Source organism: Acartia tonsa, chromosome 2 (assembly GCF_053477335.1).
Source record: "Acartia tonsa isolate MP-2025a chromosome 2, ASM5347733v1, whole genome shotgun sequence".
Taxonomy (NCBI): domain Eukaryota; kingdom Metazoa; phylum Arthropoda; class Copepoda; order Calanoida; family Acartiidae; genus Acartia; species Acartia tonsa.
Window position 1 is genome coordinate 13,759,425 of NC_137261.1, and position 24,618 is coordinate 13,784,042.

At 30.2% G+C, this 24,618-nt stretch overlaps 1 protein-coding gene and 2 long non-coding RNA genes across 3 annotated transcripts in view; 1 reads left to right on the plus strand and 2 right to left on the minus strand.

The window, feature by feature from the left end:
• The window catches only part of gudu (Armadillo repeat-containing protein gudu), a 76,641-nt gene extending 52,683 nt beyond the window's left edge, over positions 1-23,958 (plus strand). The window contains exons 20-25 of the mRNA XM_080146730.1: positions 6,480-6,550; positions 7,035-7,104; positions 7,512-7,585; positions 10,604-10,747; positions 15,323-15,409; positions 23,689-23,958. Of these exons, the coding sequence (XP_080002856.1) occupies positions 6,480-6,550; positions 7,035-7,104; positions 7,512-7,585; positions 10,604-10,747; positions 15,323-15,409; positions 23,689-23,772 (530 nt within the window). The 3' untranslated portion in view covers positions 23,773-23,958. The remainder of the gene's footprint in view (positions 1-6,479; positions 6,551-7,034; positions 7,105-7,511; positions 7,586-10,603; positions 10,748-15,322; positions 15,410-23,688) is intronic.
• LOC145312716 (uncharacterized) lies at positions 16,001-16,444 on the minus strand. Its single transcript, XR_013877090.1, has 2 exons — positions 16,371-16,444; positions 16,001-16,103 (listed from the first exon to the last, which is right to left on the minus strand). It is a non-coding gene; the product is annotated as an uncharacterized LOC145312716 (long non-coding RNA).
• Positions 22,222-22,665, minus strand: LOC145312718 (uncharacterized). The gene is made up of 2 exons (XR_013877091.1): positions 22,592-22,665; positions 22,222-22,324 (listed from the first exon to the last, which is right to left on the minus strand). It is a non-coding gene; the product is annotated as an uncharacterized LOC145312718 (long non-coding RNA).
• Positions 23,959-24,618: the final 660 nt, after the last annotated feature.

Consider the following 24,618-nt stretch of genomic DNA (forward strand, 5'->3'; position numbering starts at 1 on the left):
ACAGAAGGAAGTAAACTCAATCTTAACATGATCAATCAGATCCAGTAGTGGCATAACAATAAAAATATTAATTGTAAATCCATTATTTGATCCACCTAAATTGCATTAGACTAAAGGGTGAGGGGCAAATTTGAAAATAAAATTTATTTTAAGTAAAATTGGCTTTTTGAAAAAAGTTGACTTATCCTATTTAACTCCCCCATGATAAATTATTATTTATTGCAAAGCAATATAGACAGCTTTCCGTGGATAATAAAATGATAAATTATGAGATTATTACCAGTTTTTTTAGACCGAGGAAGCAATGGCCCGGGTTAACAAAACTGGTATTATTTTATGATTTTTATTTTAATATTAGTGGCAAAATTGTCTGTAACACGATGCTATACATAATCTTAAAATTTACAACTAAAATTTAACGCTTTGCTAAATTCTAACAAACATCATGAATAAACCATGAAACAGGAAAGAAATCGCAGTAACAAATATTCATTTGATTTGCTAGGTTAGGTCAAGATGGGTTATTTAATGTCTGGTATTGCTAGTTTAGGTTCACATCCCGCAATGTTTAGGACCTTTGCAAGCTCTGAGGGTTTGTATAGAGTAATTTCTTTAATTCCTTATGATGAACTGGAAATTTTTCTTGTATGTTATAATGAAGAAAAATCTCCTTTTTGCTAAGAAAATGTGTTGACTGCAGTTTTCTTAGTAGGATCCATGTTACTTTGAATGGACCTACAAATGGAGAAGCTCAATTCATTAGAAAAGGAGAAGGGTAATAGAATTTCATTCTCACTTTGGTCTATTATACCCAGGGAATAAGGGAGGAGACAATTGGTCAAATATTTTATTTCTAAGAGTCTCAGACTTTGGGTACTGGCTTAAAGGGAATGTAATTTTCAAGTAAATAATTTTTTTTATAACTAATTTTGTTTTAAATTATATTACCATTTGTATTAAAGATGATCCTTTTACAATTTTGGTCAAATTTTCTGGATAAATCAGGTTTTCATTGCTTTTCAGCGAAAACTATTAAATTAAATTAATTGCCCATTGTCCCCTCCCTTACTCCCTAACCATACCAGGGAATAAAGTAAAGGAAAAGCATGTAGCAAGGACGTCCTAAAAGAGGGGTGGGGATAAAGGGGTGAAAACTTACAAATTCGAACAATTTGGGACATTTCACAGTTACACCCGAAAGGTTTTGAAATTTTGAGCCACCTCCCCACAATTAAAAAGCTTGGATGTCCTTGTTTGTGCGTTCAACCAAGGCCTAACCCTGCGGGTCTAAAGCATACATTAGTAAGGATAACGAGCTTGTTACATCAAATATGATACAGTAGATCTAGTTTTTTAAAAGCAATAAATATGGAGGGTGGGTTTATGTGAGGGGGGGGGGGGTTAATTTTTAATTGAAGAGCTAATACCATCTCTTTTGTTTTGCTAAGAAATTAATCCTTTGTTGAGACAACGGTGAAAAGAATTTTTATATACATCTAAAGAAAATAAAAAGGACATTTATATACTATTAGTAGCGCAGCAACAGAAAACTAATCCTTATAATAATGTTAGAGGATACCTATTTGTCTGTCTGTCTGTACCGAAGTATCTCGCTAACTGCTAACTTTTATGGTTCTCCGTTACAGAGTAGCTTCTCATAGGTCCTGGGAAGGTTAATAACTATTTTGGGGGATTTTTGGGGAGGGTACCACCACCCTCGTAAGAGAAATCGCCCCTAGAAAAAAATTACCCTATCCCCCCCAACACAATTAACCAATAAAGACATTTGGTCCCTCGATCTCTCGGTAATGGTGAGGACATTAAGCTGTTTATTACACTAGTCCCCAAAGTTTTGTAAAAAAGTTTCCCTATTCGTTGGCTTAACAACTTCAGAGACTTTAATTGAAATTGTATTGGTTGGATAATTGAGTACCAACTAGAATATGCAATAAGGGTAATTTTGAATATCATCATTTTCGGCCATTGTCTTATCCCTTTAGATCCCTAAATAGAATGTCTCATGGAAAAAATACAATTCCCTAAGGCTAGGTAGTTTACATTCTTTTCAGTGATCTTTCCAGCATTTCCTCTGCCTTTTATCAACGACTATTATCTATGGAGCATGCATAACTTCTGTCTGGCTCAAGTTGTTCGTTTATATGTTTGACTACTCAATATTTCAATAAGGTTTACTTCAGAGTTTTGCTAATTACGAATTATCATCCTTGTTTTAAATAACATTCTATTGCAACAAAAAGCTGATGTTAGCAAATGATTTCTCGAATAAAATTATAAAAGATTTTTCATTTAATTTTCATTTATTTCACTGTTGTTTTTTTTTTGTTTAACATTAAAATAAAACGAAAAAATCTTCCAAAGAAGTTGTATCAACTTTTTTGCTTTTTATTTAAGATAGCTAGCCGGTTCTTTCAGTAAGTAGTAGATGTAAAATTTTTCATAGAATTCAGATATGCAATCGGTTTTTTTGTAGACCTCTTATTTTTTAAGTAATTTAAGTTTTTTTTAAAAATAATTAAGTCGGTTTTAAGGTACTTAAACGCAGCAAAATAAAAGAAGAAAATAGCCAGTATGAACAAAAATAGTAAGATCTTTAATTTGACACCTTACTTTTAAAATTCTGTTGAGTAATTGTTGAAAAAATCTATTTTTTTAACCTCGGTTTAATCAAAACATTAAACCTAAATATTTTCTCATACAGACATAGAAATATGGGTTCATATATACCATTAGAATGAGAAAAATATTATGAATTCATTCTAAGCAAAATTGAAAAAGTTTTAAAAAAATGTAATAAAAAATAGAAAAAATAAAAAGTTTATTTTAAGAATTGTAACTACTGAACTAGCAAATCACAAATCGCAAAAATTGACGAATCGGGAAACTTAATCTATAAAGTTAACCTATAGAATTGCCAGAAAAAAAGGAGAACGTTCATACAATATATACAATAGATACTACAATAAATATAGGGATATTAAAGAACATGTAAAGAATGAAAAATTATGAACAAATATGCATCAGTCTGTTTATAAACTTCAAAACAATGCAGTTAAAAATACATTATTGTTTCTTGTGTTTAAAAAATATCTGCTACATTGCATTGTCTTTTGTTTAGGTTTGGTTCAGGTTTGGTTCAAGCTAACCCTTTAAAGCCGAAAATTATGATTCTTAAAATAAACTTATTTTTATTATTATAGTTTTATAAAACTTTTTCAATTTTGCTTAGAATTTTTTTATCAGATAATTTTGATTTAAAGGAAGAAAAGAAAAGCAAGGATGACAACACCCATAAAGCATAGCTCTTAAACAGTAGGACAAACGAAAATTAACACTTGTTGAGTGTCAAAACTGAATAATCAGAATATAACCATCGAAACAAAATTGTGAGTAAATTTGTTGGAAAACTGCTTAAGTACAAGATAATGTTTAATGACATATTTTCATGTTTAGTACTTGATTTTAGAGATGTTTCGCTTATAACTTTGTACATTGTTGTCTTAGGAATCAGTATTCCAAAAATCAGATCAATCGAATTATTTTATCACATAAAAATTTGTTTTAAAAAGGTTAAAAATTAAAATGTTAAAAATGGACGTACGGGCATTCTGGTAAGGATTATAGAGTTGCTACGCTTTCTAAAAGGTACCTAACTACTACAGGAATCACCATGCAAAGTTTGAATTCGATAGGACAATTCTAACATGCCTTAATTAACAAAGAAAGCTATCCATTACAGACGGACGAACATAAGGACGGACGATAAGCGGCTTTGCTCGTCGTTGGCGAGCTGATAGGTTCGAATCTTGGCTTAACACCCGTCATGATTAAAGACGTTAAAAATGCTTCCTTTGCTGCTATATCAAGTGCTCGGAATTAATAGTTAGAGTAGAGGGAATGCTATGGCCTAAAACAGGCGCAACTCATTACCATGCACAGTTGCACAAGAATTTGGAGATTTTGTTCCCCTTGGTTATCCCGGGTTGTTAAACCTGACGTTATAGTGTCATGGACAGCAGCATCACCCATTGATAGGTAACAGTTACAATAAAAGTTGTACCAAAAAGGCCTAGTCCCCAAGAAGTGCATAATGAACATATATTGAATTCATCTGTGTCTTGCTGCTGAATAGGATGCTAAATACGGCTGCGACTGACAAGCCTCAGGTTTTGTGAGTTATAAAAGTGTTTAACTTTGCAATGCACATAACTCTAAATGCATATTTAATAATATGGTCTTTAAAGACAACTTTATATAAAAGCGATGATGTTATAGAATTAAAGCTTGAGCGTTAATAGAGTAAGGTTTTGTAATAAAAAAATTTTCATCAATTGAAAACAATTTTGATATATCTGTAACAATTCAATCCTATATACAGCTTAAGTTTTTTGGAAAACAACATTTCTAAAATTCTATTAAATTGCTTTAACGTTTATTTTTTTGTAAAGCCTCTCAATAATCATGCCGAAAAAAGGTGTTTCTCCACTTTTGATTAATCTTTAACTAATATTTTAACCAATATTTAGTTTTCTCTCAAAAATTGGATATAAGAGCTGGATCTTTAAATCTCAGTGACGCCACTGTCAATGGCTCTAGTGAGCTGATTTTGAAAGCAGCTCACCTAATAGCGATCTTTAAATCAAAATTGCAGTGGTGAGCTGGGAAACACTCTAGAAAAGCCCACCGGATCACTGGCATCGCAAAATGACAACTGCCTCGGAGGGTGTTTCCAAAGTGTTACCCGGCTCACCAATGCACTGCCATGATTTAAAGATACATGTTATATTGGCAGCACTGGCAGTAGCAAGTGCTGTGACAGTGGTATCAGCTGTGGGCAGCAATTAATGATTTAAAGCTAAAGATCAGCTTTGTTTTTTCATCCTTGTTCTCTAAAGTTTAGCAACTATTAAAGTTGCCTAGAAAAACAATAACTGTTATGTAAGGTTATAAAACAAAACTAGGAGCATTAAAGTCATAAGTTGGAAATATGTATGTAGTATAGATTTACCTTACTTTGCATAGCTGTACCTTTCCCATAAAATATGTATGTATTGTCTATCCATGTGGGGCTTTCCCTTACCTAAACTAATTAAGCATCTCAAAAGGAGAGAAGTAGGGGTTTATCCCTTCCAACGCCTAGATTATGGACGATCTATTAACTTGCACACAGTTATTTGAGTTTTTTTTAAAGATTTAAGCATGGATACAAAATCAAAGAGAGATGGGACAATAGGCTGTTTATTACACTAGTCCCCAAAGTTTTATAATAACTTTTTCTTGTTGATTGTCTTAACAACTTTGGAGACTTTAATTAAATTTTGATTGGTTGTTTCAGAAAAGTGTTTAAAGTGTGAAAAATGTTTCAACCACTAACTTTAATCTAAAGAAGGGGTAATTTTGTGTGTACATAAATTATTGTATTATCCCTTTAGATCCCTGATAAAAATAAATATTATACACGGTGTTTCAGAAAAAACTGCGTTTTCCGTTTTTCTGACACAACCAGAAGGAATACAGAAAAAACGATTATATGTCCTTATTCTCTGTAAAAAAGTACATCAAATATATAACAGGTGTTTTTCATTATCTCTAAAAATACGGCCTCTATGATAGGTACATAGTTTCCAAAAATGCTTTAGGTGAAAAATGTTGTGCAAGAAAAATTAAAATAACTCTTCTATTATGTATAAAAATATCGTAGAATTTCCATATTAATTTAGAAAAAGGTATAAGAAAAGTACCTTAATGAGTTTTAAAGGTGAAATGCTTTTTATCTCCTCATAAAAAGCATTTTTAAGAAACTGCAATTTGTAATTTTTTCACATTTCTTGATTGTGATGCATTTGCAGTAAAAGAATCTTCTTTAATAACGTAGGTTATAGTAAAAACAAAAAACTCCTTTTTATTTGACAAAAAAATCTCTAAAGACAAAAAAGTTATTGAAGTTTGAATTTTTTTATTAAAGCATGTAATTAGAAATTATGGATAAATTATGAGTTTATATCTTAACCTGTCAATCAAATTAAAGGATTAGAGGAATAAATGAGGGTTGGGGATTTACGAACATGAGCAATTTTTAAGGTCATGTTTCTTAAGTATACAAAAAGAAAAACTGAATATTTATTTTCAGTGAGGGAATTTTAAATGAAATTTTTAGTGTAATTGGTAGAAAATTGTATTGACCGTATTAAGATGTTGTTTTCAAGTGAATAAATTTTTCAAACCCAACCTTAAGGCACAAAATTCTACCAGAAAAAAACATCATACGCATCTTTTGAAATATTTATGCTTTAAAATGCGCCGTTTTTTTCAGAGATATTAAAAAACACCTGTAACAATTTCGATGCATATTTTAATGGAGAATATTGACATATAATTATTTTTTTTGTACTCCTAATAGTTGTTTCCCAAATTTGGAAAACGCATTTTTTTAAAACGCCCTGTATACATTCTTTTATTAGGTGACATGGTAAGAAGTTTTGTCGGAGGTCTTGAGCTGGTTTGCGGACTTCTGGAATCAAAGGACCAACAGGTATATACAGTCACCTGTAGAGTAGACATGCTACCAAATTTTTTTTAATTAAAGATTTAAAATATTCTATTTTATCATATTTGGTTTTGAGAAAGTGTTACTTTTATAATTGAGGAATTTAAAATATGTTTGAAATATAAAAAATAAATTCCCATTGACATCTATAATAGATATATTATTACTTGGATGTTGCACCAGATTTATATGTACAATAATAAAGGGATACTCGCGGCTGGCTAAAATAACAATATACCCCATCCACACCATTTACCACATTTTCTCTTCTTTACTGAATGAATGAATTGACCAATAAATGAGGATTATTGTAGCAACCTAAATAAACGACAAGTTTTCCCCTGTCAATATATCCATGCATTCTATTTCCATTACATCAAAAAAATTTAATTTTAGTGTAAGCTAGTTGTCTGAGATATTTAATGTCAAACATCAGTTTTCGCGGTTTCCAGAGGTATTTTGCATTTAGGTTTTAGCTGCAGTGAGTTTTGCCATCGCTAACATCGCAAAGGACAAGGAGAATCTTGCTGTTATCACAGGTAAATATTGCAGTTAAGAGAAAATAGCCGGGGAGAGGGGGGATATTAGGCTGTTTATTACACTAGTCCCCAAAGTTTTATAATAACGTTTTGTTATTCGTTGGCTTATTTACTTTGGGAAATTTATTGAATTCTGATTGGTTGATTCATTTAGTTTAGTGTCGGCGGGTAAACGGCGGCGGATTTTTAAGAAATTTTGATATATCATGAAGACATATAAGAAAAGCTTAAGTATAAAATTTGAAGCAAAGTACAGTTTTCATTGATTTCTATGAATTACATCGTCGAATAAATTCAACTCAAGTTTCGTCACCAATATCTAATATAACAAAATGTAAATAAAATTTAATCTTGACGAAAAATGGGGTAGGTTAGACCATCTAGATATACTATATTTTTTCTTCCAGATCACGGGGTTATCCACAAGCTGGCGAAGCTGGCGGTCACCACAGAGGACCTTCTCAGAGCAAAACTAGCTGAGGTAAGTTCTGGTAGTTAGGGGGAGGAGGTGAAAGCCAGTTGTGTTCAAAGCCCACCCCGAACTTATTCTTTTATTCTGGAAAAAATATAAGCGGTTTTCCAAAAGAACGGGCCCTCCCCCTAATTTATATAAAAAAAATGAATAAAATTTATTGGGGGAGGGATATATTTTTTTGAGCTAAACTCTGCCGTATCATAAGCCTAAACTGTCCTGACCTAAAGTAATAAACAAAAATAACCCCCTCCCCCTTATTTTTAATTTATTTAAAAATAAGGTGGGTGGATTATTTGTGGATAACTGTATGCGTATAATACAGTGCAGGGGTTATTTGGTTTTCAAAAAGCCTATGCAGTGTTAAAAATCGGGTTGGCGGTAGGAGGAATGGAGGGTGGTTATTTTCATTCCACTGTTAATTTTATTGCCACTATCCTCTGTTTTTTCAAAAATGATAGAAGTTAACAATATTTTTTTCTTTAAAAAATGGCTTAACGAAAAACGAGTTAAAAATTTTTTTTATTTTTCAAAAAAATTGTGAAAGAACCTTTTAGAAAGTGTTAAAGCTTTCAAATACAAGGGTGTCAACATCCATAGAAGCATGGCTAAATAGACCAGATAAAAGCACAAATACCCAGGGAGGGAAGGGGAAATTTGGCTGTTTATTACACTAGTCCCCAAAGGTCTATTTTAACGTTTTCATATTCTTTAGCTTATCAATATTAGGGACTTTTCTTTAATTTAGATTGGCTGGTTTCTTAAGTTGAGTGTCTAAACGTTTCAACCACTAAATTTATTCTATAAAAGTGGTTATTTTGTGTATCATCATTGGGGATGTACATCAACTTGTTTGCCCAAGCCTTATCCCTTTAGATCTTTGCTAATATCATGTATTCGCTATCTGTTACAAACGTAAACACCCAAAATGTAGAAAAGTTTCGCGTTAAAGAATAAATAAAAGTTAAAAGAAGTAAGTACGTCTGAAAAATTTTCAAACTTTTTCTTGAAACCATTACAGAGATATATACATAATCCTTTCCATAAAAAGACTGAGAACAAGAACAATAGTGTGTACAAGAAGCGCAGCAACCACAAGCTGAAAATATTTTTAGAGAGAGGGGGGGGGGACAATAGGCTGCTTATTACTCCAGTCACCAAAGTTTTATAATATATATCGTTTTCTAATCAACTTTGGGGACTTTTACTTAATTATGATTGGCTGGTACATTAAGTTGAGTGTTCAAACGGTTCAACCACTAATTTTAATTTACAGAAGGGAATAAATTGTGCGTAATCAATTTATCAGCCATTGTCTTATCCCTTAAGATTACTGCCAAATTTTAGCTTTAGACTGCCCTTAGTACCCATGTTCTAATATTATTAAACTATGTAATTTTGAAGCGTTTTATATAGCACTAATACTAAATATATTAATGCATTTATTATGTAGTCTCGTTACTGCAAGCGTGTTTATAAGCGTATTTGCGTCTTCCTATATATAAAAATGTACTATAAATTTGAACGATAAATTGACATAAATCCTAAATGATGATGAACAAAATTATAGATATAATTGAAGATTAAAATTATTAGTTTGAAAAACTTCTACAAATTTCACAAGTTTTTGAGCCAACAAAAAATATGAATGGGTTTTAAAACTTTGGTTGTCCCCTATCTCGGCCCTGTTAATCAGCAAGATAGACGTACGGCCAGGATATAGTTATAGAGTGGCTTGGCTACCAAACAAGGATGACGTACAACATCCATAAAAGCGAAGCACTAACACGGTAGGACAAACGGACATTAACACTGGTATAGTGTGAGAACTCAATAATCAGAATATAAATGTATAAGAGTCGAAGCAAAATTGTAAACAAATTTGTTTAAAAAAATGCTTGATACAGGATAATGTTTATGGACATACTTGCATTTTAAGGACTTGATTATAGAGTTGCTTCGCTTATAATATTGTACTTTTTTTTGTCCCAGGAATTAATATACCAAATATCAGATCAATAGGATAATAAGATCACATAAAAATTTGTTGTTAAAAAAGTAAAAAAATTAACATGTTGAAAATGGACGCCCGGACATTCTGGTAATGATTCTAGAGTTGCTACTCTTTCTAAATCGTACCTAACTACTACAGGAATCATCATGCAAAGTTTAAAATCTAACATGCATAAATTTAAAAAAGCTATACGTACGGACCGACCCTATTTAAAGAAAAGCTTCGCTTTTAAAAAGGATATATTGCACAGGCATACGAAGGAGAAGATATATAAGATTTGCGTATCTTTTCTCCATTTCCTATACTATGCATTAATGTCTATACCGCAAAATTTATAGCTTTTACAATATTGAATTTTTTATTATACATTCACAAAAAGTGGGATATCTCTCTCTTCTTTCTTTGCATAACTATTTAGGCTATTTTAGATTTATTACATGTTTCAGCTTTTATCAAATAAAAATGTCATTAATAAAAGAGTTGTTTGACTTCCTACAGTGTTGATCTTTTTATAGAGACATCACAAAATCTAAATCCTTTTAATAGTTATTTCTCGCATTGTATTATCAACAGCTTTACGGGGATATAAAATGTACAATTATTAGATTAAATCAGTTCTTTTAGCCCCGAGATGCCTAAGGCACGGGCTAAAAAACTGGTTTCAATTTTATGATGGTACAATTTGATATTTATAGAAAACTATATATAATACAATGCTAAATAGTTTTGTTTTTCGTATGGATGAGAACCGGTTCTAATCCATCTGATATTTATCGGTTTCTTATAGGTCCCTGGATGGTTTCAGGCTATTTCATTCTTATATCTAAGTATGGTTTAGACTATTTTGCTTTGAAAATTATAGCGAAGAAGTTAATTTTGTATTTAGACTATAAGTAACTGTTGTAACTGTTTGTAATTTAGGCTATAAGTAACTGTTGTGAGCTGGAATTTAACCTTTGTAATTTAGGCAATAAGTAACTGTTGTGAGCTGGAATCTAACCTTTGTAATTTAGGCTATAAGTAACTGTTGTGAGCTGGAGTCAAACCGAGCCCTGTTTGGTAAGGCCGGAGCCGTAGCTCCTCTGGTATCCTATCTTACTTCCTCCGACCTGGAGGTCCATAGAACCACTGCAGCCGCCCTACATCAATTATCTAAGGTAAAATTTTATGCTTTTTATAGGAGTTATAGGCATAAGTAGGAAAAAAGCGGCTCGGCACCCGCGCATCAGCTGCTACAAAGTCACCAATTTAAACCCAAAAAGAGGGATTGCCATATTAGGGTCAGGTTTAATCTTCCAGTGGATTTTTAAAATTGTAAAAGATTGATTTCTCTGCATGAGAGGCTTACAGGTGGCAGCCGGGCCCTAGAAAAAAAAACTACACATAATCCCCCTCCCCCTTATTTGTTTTCCCGTATCGCTTCGAAACCGATTAATATCCGCTGGATTAGAACCGGTTCTCAGCCATAGTGAAAAATTATGTCTAGCATCGTAATATGCCCAGTTTTCTACGAATATAAAAGTGTATTTTATAAAATTTGTATCCGAAGAAAGCTGTTTATAATACGATGCAATAAATAAATATTCATTTCTTCAATTGTTGTTATTTAACATCGTAATTTTCAAATACAGAGAAACTTTTTATTTTTCAAATGTTACAATTTAAAAGTATTAATAATTTATAATGTTTTTCGCGTTTTCTTTAGAATTAAGAAATAATTTATATTTCCATTGTAATGTTTTTAACACGCACAATGTGTCCTATAACGCTTATATTCTCTTACTTTATATGCTACTAGCGGCTTCGCACCATAGAGGCCTCTAGGAGCACTTGAGGAGGGGAGAGTCGAATTTGATAACCCAATTTCTTATTTCAGATTTTAAAAGAAAAAGTAATTTTTTTTTAAATTTTAGTTTAAAACTTTATTATATATAAGGATATAGCTATTTTTTTCACAGGGGTAACACTTCCCTTCCCTGCATTGAAGTTTCGAATGTAAAGAAAAAACACTTTAAATTGAATATCTGTTTAAAGCGGCTAAAAATCTGCATTGTCGTTCAACAAATTGATTAAGGTCGAAAACCTATCCGTATATGATTTATCTTAAATTTCACAAACTAATATTGCTTGATTCACTTCTACAAGAGATGCGATTGATAATGAAGATTTTTTTCTTTGAAATATATTTCGTTATGAAGCAGCAGTAGTTATTAATTTATAAATGTTACGGTTGAGATAGATTTATAACTGTTAAAAGTGTAAACTATACAACACTAGTCCGTCTGGATATTTTTTCATTCTTTAGAGGCAAGATTCATATTTAATTACATGTTTTAACCTATTTAAAGCCTGTGAGTTTTTTAACTGTGTGCGTTCTTGTTAATATTTCTAAGAAGAGTAGTTTAAATTAATTTTTATAAATCTAACTCTTTTTTTTATGAACTATCATTTTTTTTTCTAGGGGTGGTTCCATTTCCAAAAATAGTTATGAACCTTTACAGGACCTATGAGAATCTACCCTGTAAAGGAGAACCGTATCGGTTCACCAGTTACCGAGATTCTTTAGTACAAACAGACATCCTGTTAATTTATTATATGAATTTTTTGAGTGGCTCATATTGATTTTTTTTTAAAATACTGTTGCAAAATACGTTTTTGAGGTAGCAAGTAACATTATTTGTTTTCTTTCTCACACATTTGTACTTTTGGTTACATTTGTACTGGTTGTTAAGAATATTGCTCTTAAATATCCATAAAATTGTTTTATTTGCATCCTTTATTCCAGTCCCATTACAGTCAGGGAGGGAGGGGACATTATGCTGTTTATTACTCTAGTCCCCAAAGTTTTAAATAACATTTTCTTATTCTTTGGCTTAACAACTTTGGGGACGTTGAATTTGATATGTTGATTTGCTAAGTTGAATGTTCAAACATTTAAACCACTAATTGTAAATTACAGAAGGAGTAATTTTGTGTATAATTATTGGAAGTGTACATAAATTTATCGGCCTTTGTCTTATCCCTTTAGATTCCTGCATTACAATACAGAACAAACAAAACATGGAACATTTTTCAAACTAGAGGTTATACCAAGTAAGGGAGATACGGAAAGTGTCATGTGTGACGTCATAAAACACGTCTGAAAAAAAGGAGAAGTTGGAAAGGAAACCCTTAAAAAAAGGTGGATATAGAAATATTTTTTTATGACGTTACTAATAAAAAGCTAGTTTATTTTCTTCTGGAGATTATCCTCAAAGTTTCTAGTGAGCATAGAACCCTCTTTATTTTGATTAAATTGGAATAAGGAGAATGGGTAGATTTTTTTTATTTGCTATTATTTTACTTTAGCCCGCAAGGTTAAGCATAAAAAACTGCCCCCTTTGAAAATAATGAAGTTAAATCAACACCAACATTACCTAATTGAATCAGGGATATAAAGGGATAAGACATGTACATGCCCAATGAAGACACACATAATTAACCCTTATGAAAATTAGAATTAGTAGTTGAAACATTTGAACACTCAAATTGAATGCTTGTCCCTAGCCTTGTGAGGCATCCAGCGCAATAGCAACCTTTTATGCAGGCCTTATCATGATTAAATACATGTCCCCAGCCATGTAAGGCATCCAGCTCACTAGCAACCTTTTATGCAGACCTTATCATGATTGAATACATGTCCCCAGCCATGTAAGGCATCCAGCTCACTAGCAACCTTTTATGCATGCCTTATAATGATTAAATACATGTCCCCAGCCATGTAAGGCATCCAGCTCACTAGGAACCTTTTATGCATGCCTTATTGTGATTGAATACATGTCCCCAGCCATGTGAGGCATCCAGCTCACTAGCAACCTTTTATGCAGGCCTTATCATCACTTTTTATTCAACTTTTACCACTACAACACAGCTAAAGATATCAAATGCATTTTCTGGTGGAATTTCTTTTATTGTTGGTAAATGAAATTGAAGCCCCCCCCCCCCCTTATTTGCCTTTTTTTAAGCAAGGGCAGATATGTATATAAGTAAAAGCTATACATAGAAAATAACAATTGCTTTGTAGTAAAAAATAATAGTAAAGTTAGCCGTTTTAAGTTTTTAAGTAAAAGAGGACCAAAAAACAAAGGTTGTTCAATAGAAGCGCCAAGAAAGTAAAATATGATTGACTTATTATCTTTCTTTTTCATAATTTAACTTTTCAGGGGGAAATGGGGGTATGTTGCTCCACTAACCAAATGCAACTTTTTGTACAATGGTGTAACTGTGCATGTACTATATGTATTTAATGGCCTCTGCGCCACATGCATCAAGGGTCTCTCTAAACAAATTGGTTTGATAAGACAGAAAAATAGCCTAAAACCATACTGGGACCTATGTAAAGCTTTTCTTAAATTGAGAACTCAATCGGTTCAGTATCTATGGAAATCTTAAGCTTCAGAAAAAAAAACCTTACTACTTTTTGACAACGGTCAATGAAAATAAATAACAAGAAAAGTATTATACTAGGATCGTAAGTATCGAAGCAAAATTTTGAATGAAATTAAACCTTAAGTATAAACAAAATATAAAGATTTTTTTATTAACTTTATATTTGAACAACAATTATTCCTGTAAACAAAACAAAACTCATTATTTAGATTTTATTTTTAAAGATAATAACAGTAGTTTTTTTTACAAGGATTAATGAAATACACTATTTATATTATTAAAAACTTATATTTTCATAAGAAAAATTTGAAACACTGAATTGAAAATATGGAAAATCCTATATATATATATAAATTTTTAGATTAGATTATAAAAAGAAATATGATCAAGAACCTTTATTATTCTTATTTTTATAATAAAAACAAACTTGTTTAAGTTTGTAATTCCTATTTTTTTCCCAGAGCAATGTTTATGAACTACTATCAACTGCGTTATTAATGTCAAGCTGCATTAAATTTAGATCAAAATTACTTTTGTTTAGGGTATTATAATGAATATTACATTTCATAATTAACTTAAGCTTTAGATTGTTCTTCGTTTCTTAACTAGTTATAAGTGGGACAAATAATTCTTTATTTAAATTCAATGTTTTTTTACTGCAAAAAATAATATGATAAAATATCAATTCTTGTTGATTTTTTTAGAATCCATGGAATTGTGTGACTATACACCAGTCTAGTGTGGTCCCACTCTTGCTCATGATGATTAATTATGTTTAGGATCCATGGAATTGTGTGACTATGCACCAGTCTAGTGTGGTTCCACACTTGCTCATGATGATTAATTATGTTTAGAATCCATGGAATTGTGTGACTATGCACCAGTCTAGTGTGGTCCCACCCTTGCTCATGATGATTAATTATGTTTAGGATCCATGGAATTGTGTGACTATGCACCAGTCTAGTGTGGTCCCACCCTTGCTCATGATGATTAATTATGTTTAGGATCCATGGAATTGTGTGACTATGCACCAGTCTAGTGTGGTCCCACCCTTGCTCATGATGATTAATTATGTTTAGGATCCATGGAATTGTGTGACTATGCACCAGTCTAGTGTGGTCCCACCCTTGCTCCTGATGATTAATTATGTTTAGGATCCATGGAATTGTGTGACTATGCACCAGTCTAGTGTGGTCCCACACTTGCTCATGATGATTAATTATGTTTAGGATCCATGGAATTGTGTGACTATGCACCAGTCTAGTGTGGTCCCACCCTTGCTCATGATGATTAATTATGTTTAGGATCCATGGAATTGTGTGACTATGCACCAGTCTAGTGTGGTCCCACACTTGCTCAGGCTGATTGGCTCAGAAGACGAAGCTGTTCAGGTAAAAACCAAGGACAATTAAGCCATGATTAAAACAGAAACATTTATAATCTTATATTAAATTATATTAAGTGTTTTGGAGATTTTGACAAGGGGCTTAAAGATTAAATTAAAATAAACCACATATTAATATTTGCATCAAATAACTACAAGATTAATTCAACTAATTTATTTACAATATTAAAGTTTTACAAAACATATTAAACATTTAGAAATTATATAAATCACTAGGTAGAAACATTAGGTTTAATAGTCAGACGCAGTTTTTCTGAAATATTAAATATATTAATTATAATTACTTAGTTAAGTGAATCAAGCAAATATAGCTTGGTCAGTTTAGACAAATTTATTAACACTTAATTCGCTAAAGGCAAAAGAAATGGTAATAAATATGAAAAACAATAACAGATAATAAACAAATTCACTTAAACAATTTCAAATGACTGAAATTAAACATTCAAAACTAAGAAATAAAGATTATTTGCAAGATTTAATTTTGTTACTTAACTTGGCTAAATACTATTGAACTTGATTTAAACCTATACTTGTAACAATAATCAAAATAATACACAAATAACAAAACTATTCTTACCCTAAAATGAGTCCTTCCAGGTGAGAAATAGGTGTGAATGTATCATCTAGATATCCTAACTCAAAGTAAGCTGTAGCTAAAATCAGCAACTACAAAATTGTACCTAAATATCTAGAATTAGTAGCAAAAGATTGAGTATATCAAATACTACTTTTGATATACTCAACCAAAATACATATAAAGAAATAAATGTATAAGGTTGATAAAATGCTTATTAAGATAAAGGAATAAGCTTAAAGTAAAGAATAATCTAAAGCAGTACAATAAAAACTAGTAAAGCTTTTGGATTTATATCAAATGTTCTGGGGTAAATGAACAATAATCATAAACAATACTTTGGGTTCCATGCCTTATAATTAAAAGGACTTACCTAACCAAAGTAGAATGTGATAGCTGATTGCCTCTAATTACTTGTTACCTTGAGGACTTTACTTATCAGACTACAATTTTACTTCTAAGAACCTGTGCTTTTATAGGAGTTTGAAGATTTAAAAACCGGTTTGAAATGTAAATAAAAATGTACAGCAATTCTATCTATTTATTTTATAAAATTTAACATAATTTGCAACGTAATTTTACTATAAAATCTGCATATTTTGAGCTAAAAATTAAATTTTTAATCAATAATTTCATATTTTCCCCTTTGATGATGGCATGAAATATTTGTTAAAATAAAGTACTTTTTTTGTAAAAACTATTGTGAAATCAAAACTAAAATGCAACGTTTTATGCAATTAAATAAAGAGTTTAGAATAATTAATTTAATGTTCAATTTTACTCATGAATATCCTGAAATTCACAAAACACTGGGCAACAGCAGATGAGAAAAATTGAACATGTTTAGCTTATATAAATAGATAATTCCTGGAGTATTGAATTATGGCCAAGACTAAACAGTATCAGTTTGATTTGTCTTCTTAAACTCAATTTGTTTTAAATATACTTAATTACGTATTAGACGATTGATTTGTCAGATTTTTACACTTTTTATTACCTCTGTATATTAGCATCTTGAATGAATTATTAAACATCAAAAACATAAAAAAAATCAACTCTTTAGAGGATAACTTTAAACTTTCAGTTATAATTTCATGAATATATTGAAGAATAGTTTAAAAATCAAATGATCAGACAAACTACCAATGCAAGCATTAGATCATTGGTTAAAATCTCAATTTGATCAAAACAATGAAGAATAAATGTAAGCGAATTAAAAATCATTTTTGTAAAAATTAAAATTTTGCAAACATTTCTCAAAAAATTAGATAAATTAAAAGTAAAATTTGGTATCAGAAATCTCTTAAATAAGATAATGTAAGTATAAATACAATTACTGGAAACATAGATATTGATGGTACTAATACCAAAACAATATTTAAACAGAATAATCTGAGATAAACACAATTTAACATGCTCTTAATGTGAATCAATCTAGTGACCAGAACAAACCAGCATCTACAAATGTTGGTACATCTCAATTCTGTAATACATTAAACATATAAAATACAAAATGTCAACACTAAAGGTATTGAATAGATACAATATCAATATATGCGGCTAAAGACCACTAAAAGATTGGCTTACCCTTCACCTTGTTAGTGTTCAGGCTAAAGGCCATAAACATATTTGTTAGTGTTTAGGCTAAAGGCCTTTAAAATTTGTTAGTATTTTGGCTAAAGGCCATTAAAAATTTGTTAGACCAATCTTCTGTACAATACAAATAAGAAACATAATATACTAAGGATACAAGGAGAATAACCAAACTTTTGTAAGATACATCCAATCTTATTTTAGAGAAATTGATTCTCATGTATCTTCAAAAAATTCAAACTATTTTCAATAAATCAAAATATTTTCAATATAAGCAAAAATAAAAGTCAAGTGACTGGAATACAAAAATCAGAGATGTTTATATTACTTATAATTAAGAATATATAATACAAATAAAGTAATATAATGTACAATTCAAAATACAGAGAGTAACAAATGATAAATTTAATCAGCTAAAATCTCATTTGACATAAAAAATTTCATTAATAAAGATTAAATGATCTTTAAATGCTTTATGAAAAGATAATTAAATGATCTTGGATGCAGCAAAGTTTGAATTGCAGCAGCTTTAAAAGAAATGCTTTGCTAAATCTAAAGATAGATTTTACACAATAATATAATGGTTCAACAAATGAAATTTAAAGTGATCATTTAGTTTTTTCATTATATCAATTTAATCATTTGCAACACTTTCAGCAAGAGCTTAAACTTTGATAATTACAAAGTTATCAAGACCTTAAGGTGGTGGTTTATCAGTTGGTTCTGGTGTATGATTAATTACCAGTTTTGTACAAGATCCACCAATCGTTTCATCAACAGTAACTTGCAAAGACTCAACATAATCAGTTCCTGTCTCAATATACCTTAAATCTTTATTAGACTTGTTATTAGCAGGATGAACAAAAATGTAAGCATGATCTCTTTTGCTGTATAAAAGATTGAAGGGAAACATTGTATTGGTCTTCTTATTAGTAAAGTTTGTAATAATAAAAGATATACCTGCTGAATCTTATAGACAAGAATTTACTCTTAGGAAATAATTTTTATCATTGGAAAAATTTGAGTATCTAGTATTCAAAATTAAATAAATTGTGCCTGTGTTTCATCAGCATTATCAATTTGCTTTATCAATTCCATCCATCAAGATAAAGCATACCACAAGATTAGGTGGTGGGGTATCAGTAGGATGTGGGATTGCCAGAATAGGTATGTAGCAAATAATCATCTTGCTATCATGATCAGATTTGGTTTCTGAGACATCTTCAAAGTCCATAACAGAAACATACCTTAGGTTGTGTGCAAAGAATTTGGTAACACATTTGATATGATCATTGGTCAAGTATTGATTAACATAATTTTCTTCAGCAATATCTGTAGTTTCATCAACAGGCTCAACAAGTTTATCAACAGATTTCATAGAATGTGAATTTGAAGTTTTGATTTGAACATCTGTTATAAGATCTGAACCTTCATTGGTTAGATGAATAGGATTCTCCTGGAAATAACTATACCAAGAGTTAAAATTGGCAAAATCAGTTTCTTGATCTGTAGATTGGACAGACAAAGTAAATTTATCCTCAATGTTTACTGGATGAATAAGTTTATCAACAGCTGTGTTGACTTTCATAATAGCAGCTTCATCATTATCTGCAAATAAAATTTGTAAGATATTAGAATTGTAATCCTTGATAGTAGAGCTTGTAGCAACATGATTAGAATCAGTTTGAAAATCATCAAATTTAATCTTCATTGGAATTAACACAAAATCTTGTAAATCTGTAATATCAATATTTGAACTTATCAAATCATTTGGTTGAAGAATTTGATTTGTAAGCATTTCCAACAATGGCCTCTGTTCTTGATTATCAACTAAAGCTTGAACATTGAAAGCATCTTTAGTTTCATTATTTATTGTAATATCAACAAGAACAGTCCTATAAATAGATTCATTCTGTAGGAAATCATTTCTTGATTCAGCAGATTCATTCTCATCAGAATCTTCAGCAGGGTTGACATAAAATAATCTGTTAGCATTGTAATTTGTAAAACTAACAATATGATCAATAACATCACAAGCAGTAGGATGTTTGACTTCATCATCTTGAAGGAAACAAAAATCATTCAGTTCTTTCTTCTGTACAATCATCATGGGATTGTTGCAATAATCTTCTTCTCTTGAAAAATTCGTTTGAGTTTTAGACATATCTTCCTCTTGAATAAAAGATATATCAGTGATGGGGAAATCAAAAAAGTTACAACATTGGTTGCTTCTAATGCAACACTGATTAAGGTTGAAATTAAAAATTGAATTATCAAGAATTAATTGATAATAACCATTTAGATCCTTTCCAAAATAAACATCAGTAGCATCAGAATAACAGGAATCAGAGTCTTGTGCATCACCATCCTCATCTATTCCATAGGAATTATCACCAGACACATTGCTAATACTTGCAGAAACTTTATCATCTGTATCAGTAAGTTTGACATCAATAAGGAGTTTGTATTGGCACTCAAGAAAGCAAAACTTGTTTTCAATTTCAATCAGCTGTTGCTTAATGTCATCATTGGAAAAATCAACCTCTTCTAGGAATTGAAGAGTTACAGAAATGTCATCAAGAATAGAAATTATATCATTCCTTGATTCAACAAGTTCATTAAAAGGTGAACTCTTAAAGCAATCAAGACAGTTTGTTAAGATCTTAATTCTTTTTGCTTGACAAAAAAGAAAATCATTACAGTTTTCATTGAACTGTTTTTCCAACCGTGTTCTGCAAATCATATGAACACTTGAACATTGTTGCTGTTGATCAGTATTGTCATTCTCAACAGACTTTATTTTTGAAACATTAATTGAATCTTCATTAATCATACTAGTAATACTATCATCTTTACTATCTTGATCAGTAAAAAATCCTGAATCATTTGTCCATTCTTCATTCTTCTTGGAATCCAAAGGATCCTCATCCAAACTTCCAGGAAAAAAATCAGACGACTTCTCCATAATTAAAGGGTTTACTTTAAAATATTCTTCCCAAGAACTTGTAATTTCATCAGAATCATTTTTAAAACTTGAATCAGCTAACACAGATTTACAGAAGCCAAAACCATTGTCCTTTATGCTTGAAGTATCAGTATCTAAATCAATAAGATTATTGATCATTGTATCATCTAAATTTTCATCAGAACCATCTGTGCTAGATCCATAGTAGCCATCATTAACAGGTTTTGAAATTGCACAACACGAGTACTTTTTGCTTGAATCTATAATGCTTTTAATTTCAGGTTTCATTCCTCCTGGATAGCTTGAACTTGATTCAACACAAATTAAAGGTGTTGGTACTAAACACTCAATACCTGAAGTAAATAAACTAACAAGTGATTCATTGTTAGAAGATTGATTACAAATATCAATAACTCTTGTATTATCAATACCTATCAAAGGAACAAGTAAAGAATCCTTGAAATAAGTGCTATCAACATCAGTGTTCATTACGTCCTGATGAATTACTCTTCTTGAAATAATTTGAGTTGTAGGTTTCTTGAACAGATCTTCAAGTACCTCACTTTCTGTAGTAATTTCCTTACTACTAACAGCAATTCCATTGATGGTTACATTGTCATCAACAGAAACATATCCACTTTCTTCCATCTTCTTTCTAAGTCCATCAGAGATTTCATTACTCAAACAATGTAAATGTCTAATTTCAGATTCCACTGTCAACATAGCATTTACTAAACAATCTGCTAAACCAGAGCAGGAATGGATGAAATTAGCCATTAATGAAAGATTACAACCAATCATAAGAACTTCTTTTCTTTGGCACTCCAATAAAATTGATGGGACAGAATCTGATGAATTAATTTTGTTCTTATACTTTTTGCATTTTATTTTCATGTAGTTCAAAAACTTAAGTTGATCAGCTTGATATAGACTTTGAAGATTTTTAATCGTAAGAAGGTGAATAGTAGAAAATATATTAACATCTTCTACAGATTTTGGACCTGAACTCAAAAGTTTACTTAATATTGAATTATTAGCTGACATCCTGTTAGTTAATGATGTTAATATTAAATGCAAGTAAATTTAATTTAATCTTTGAAACAAAAAAGAAAATTTTTTCCAGGGGTGACTTTGTTTTAGGAAAAATGTTTTGGAGATTTTGACAAGGGGCTTAAAGATTAAATTAAAATAAACCACATATTAATATTTGCATCAAATAACTACAAGATTAATTCAACTAATTTATTTACAATATTAAAGTTTTACAAAACATATTAAACATTTAGAAATTATATAAATCACTAGGTAGAAACATTAGGTTTAATAGTCAGACGCAGTTTTTCTGAAATATTAAATATATTAATTATAATTACTTAGTTAAGTGAATCAAGCAAATATAGCTTGGTCAGTTTAGACAAATTTATTAACACTTAATTCGCTAAAGGCAAAAGAAATGGTAATAAATATGAAAAACAATAACAGATAATAAACAAATTCACTTAAACAATTTCAAATGACTGAAATTAAACATTCAAAACTAAGAAATAAAGATTATTTGCAAGATTTAATTTTGTTACTTAACTTGGCTAAATACTATTGAACTTGATTTAAACCTATACTTGTAACAATAATCAAAATAATACACAAATAACAAAACTATTCTTACCCTAAAATGAGTCCTTCCAGGTGAGAAATAGGTGTGAATGTATCATCTAGATATCCTAACTCAAAGTAAGCTGTAGCTAAAATCAGCAACTACAAAATTGTACCTAAATATCTAGAATTAGTAGCAAAAGATTGAGTATATCAAATACTACTTTTGATATACTCAACCAAAATACATATAAAGAAATAAATGTATAAGGTTGATAAAATGCTTATTAAGATAAAGAAATAAGCTTAAAGTAAAGAATAATCTAAAGCAGTACAATAAAAACTAGTAAAGCTTTTGGATTTATATCAAATGTTCTGGGGTAAATGAACAATAATCATAAACAATACTTTGGGTTCCATGCCTTATAATTAAAAGGACTTACCTAACCAAAGTAGAATGTGATAGCTGATTGCCTCTAATTACTTGTTACCTTGAGGACTTTACTTATCAGACTACAATTTTACTTCTAAGAACCTGTGCTTTTATAGGAGTTTGAAGATTTAAAAACCGGTTTGAAATGTAAATAAAAATGTACAGCAATTCTATCTATTTATTTTATAAAATTTAACATAATTTGCAACGTAATTTTACTATAAAATCTGCATATTTTGAGCTAAAAATTAAATTTTTAATCAATAATTTCATATTTTCCCCTTTGATGATGGCATGAAATATTTGTTAAAATAAAGTACTTTTTTTGTAAAAACTATTGTGAAATCAAAACTAAAATGCAACGTTTTATGCAATTAAATAAAGAGTTTAGAATAATTAATTTAATGTTCAATTTTACTCATGAATATCCTGAAATTCACAAAACAATTAACGTTGTGAGTAAGATTCCAGTCAAATGCGCTGTTTAGATCAAACTGTTTTTAAATATGCATTTAATTATACCATGCGTTTGGTCAATATTAAGAACAGTTAGACTTAATAAGCGCATTTGACTTAATGCTTGCTCACAATTTTCCGGAATATTGCGAAAGTTACCATTCACTTTGTAAAAAAAGTATTAATACAAAGGGGAATTCTCTTTAGAATAAATCACTTGAATTAATAATACTCTACTATCAAATACTTTTTATTCTTTTACTTTTCTTTTTATTAATAAAGTTGATGAGAAGTATATCATAATAAAAATATTTCTTTTGATGATCTCATTGCAAATTTAAAGAAATTACTCTCATATTCATATTCGATTTTAAGAAAAAGATTATTTATAAATACATAATAGGACTTACAAAACCTTAGAGTAGAATATTTGGAAAAACAAACGAAGTTGCGGGTTTTGTCGTATTTTCACAGTAGCTTTTCTCCTAGGTTTAGCCCCTGTGGAGGGATATAACTCCGAATTTCCTAATCATGCAGGGCAATAATTAACATTTACCTAAATTAACCTATCAAAAGCTACTGTGAAAATAGGACGAAACCCATTACTTCGTTTTTTTTCAATGATCCAAATTTTAATTTATGAATTTTTAGGAGGCAGCTGCAGATTGTCTGCAAAACATAAGAAAACTAGCCCTGGCATGTGAAAAATTCAGATATCAACATAATAAAAATTAATTAGCAATTAATAAAATACAGTGTCATGTACAAACATTATATTCGATTACAAAACAAAGTAGTGGTTTTCATCGTATTTTCACAGTAGCTTTTCTCCTATTTCTAGCCCCTGCTACTGTGAAAATACGATGAAACCCGCTACTTCGTTTTCTTTCCATTATCCATATATTCCTATTACTACAAAAATCTATTGTCTTTTTGAGTTGTTAAATCACCAATAAAAGTAACAACTAACCCATCTGATTATGAGCTAGGAGTTTTATTAAATGCTGAGTGTTAACCTCCACAAAATTAATATTATCTATCAATTTACTTTTTCTTTCCTTGTTTTTTAATAAAATATTATGTAAGACATTTCCTTTTATTTAATGAAATTTTCAAGTTTTATTTAATTTGTGCATTTTTTGAAAAGAAGAAACACAATTTGCTGAAAAAATAAGTTAATTAAAATGATGCAAGCTTCTAAGCTATTGTTTGAAACACACAATACAAAATACAAATATGTACTCTTGTTCATTTATTTCTTTGGTTCGGTGGTTGAGAACATTTTATTTTCTTTAGATTATAATTAAAATCTAATCAGTGAAACATGATTCAGTTTTCTTAGGTATTAAACATTTATGTATTATTTATAATTTTTTCACTGAAATAGCCTAAACCTTTAAGTTTTTATAGAATTATTTGTAAGTTGAAACAAATTAAGAAAACCATAAAGAAGGTTGAGTGGGGGGGGGGGGGGGGGATAATGTTTTCAATCACCTAACCATTATTTATTTGTTTGCATATTTTAGGCCAGTTTTCATTTTTTTTGTGCAAATCAGTTCCAAGGTAAAATGGTAAAATAAA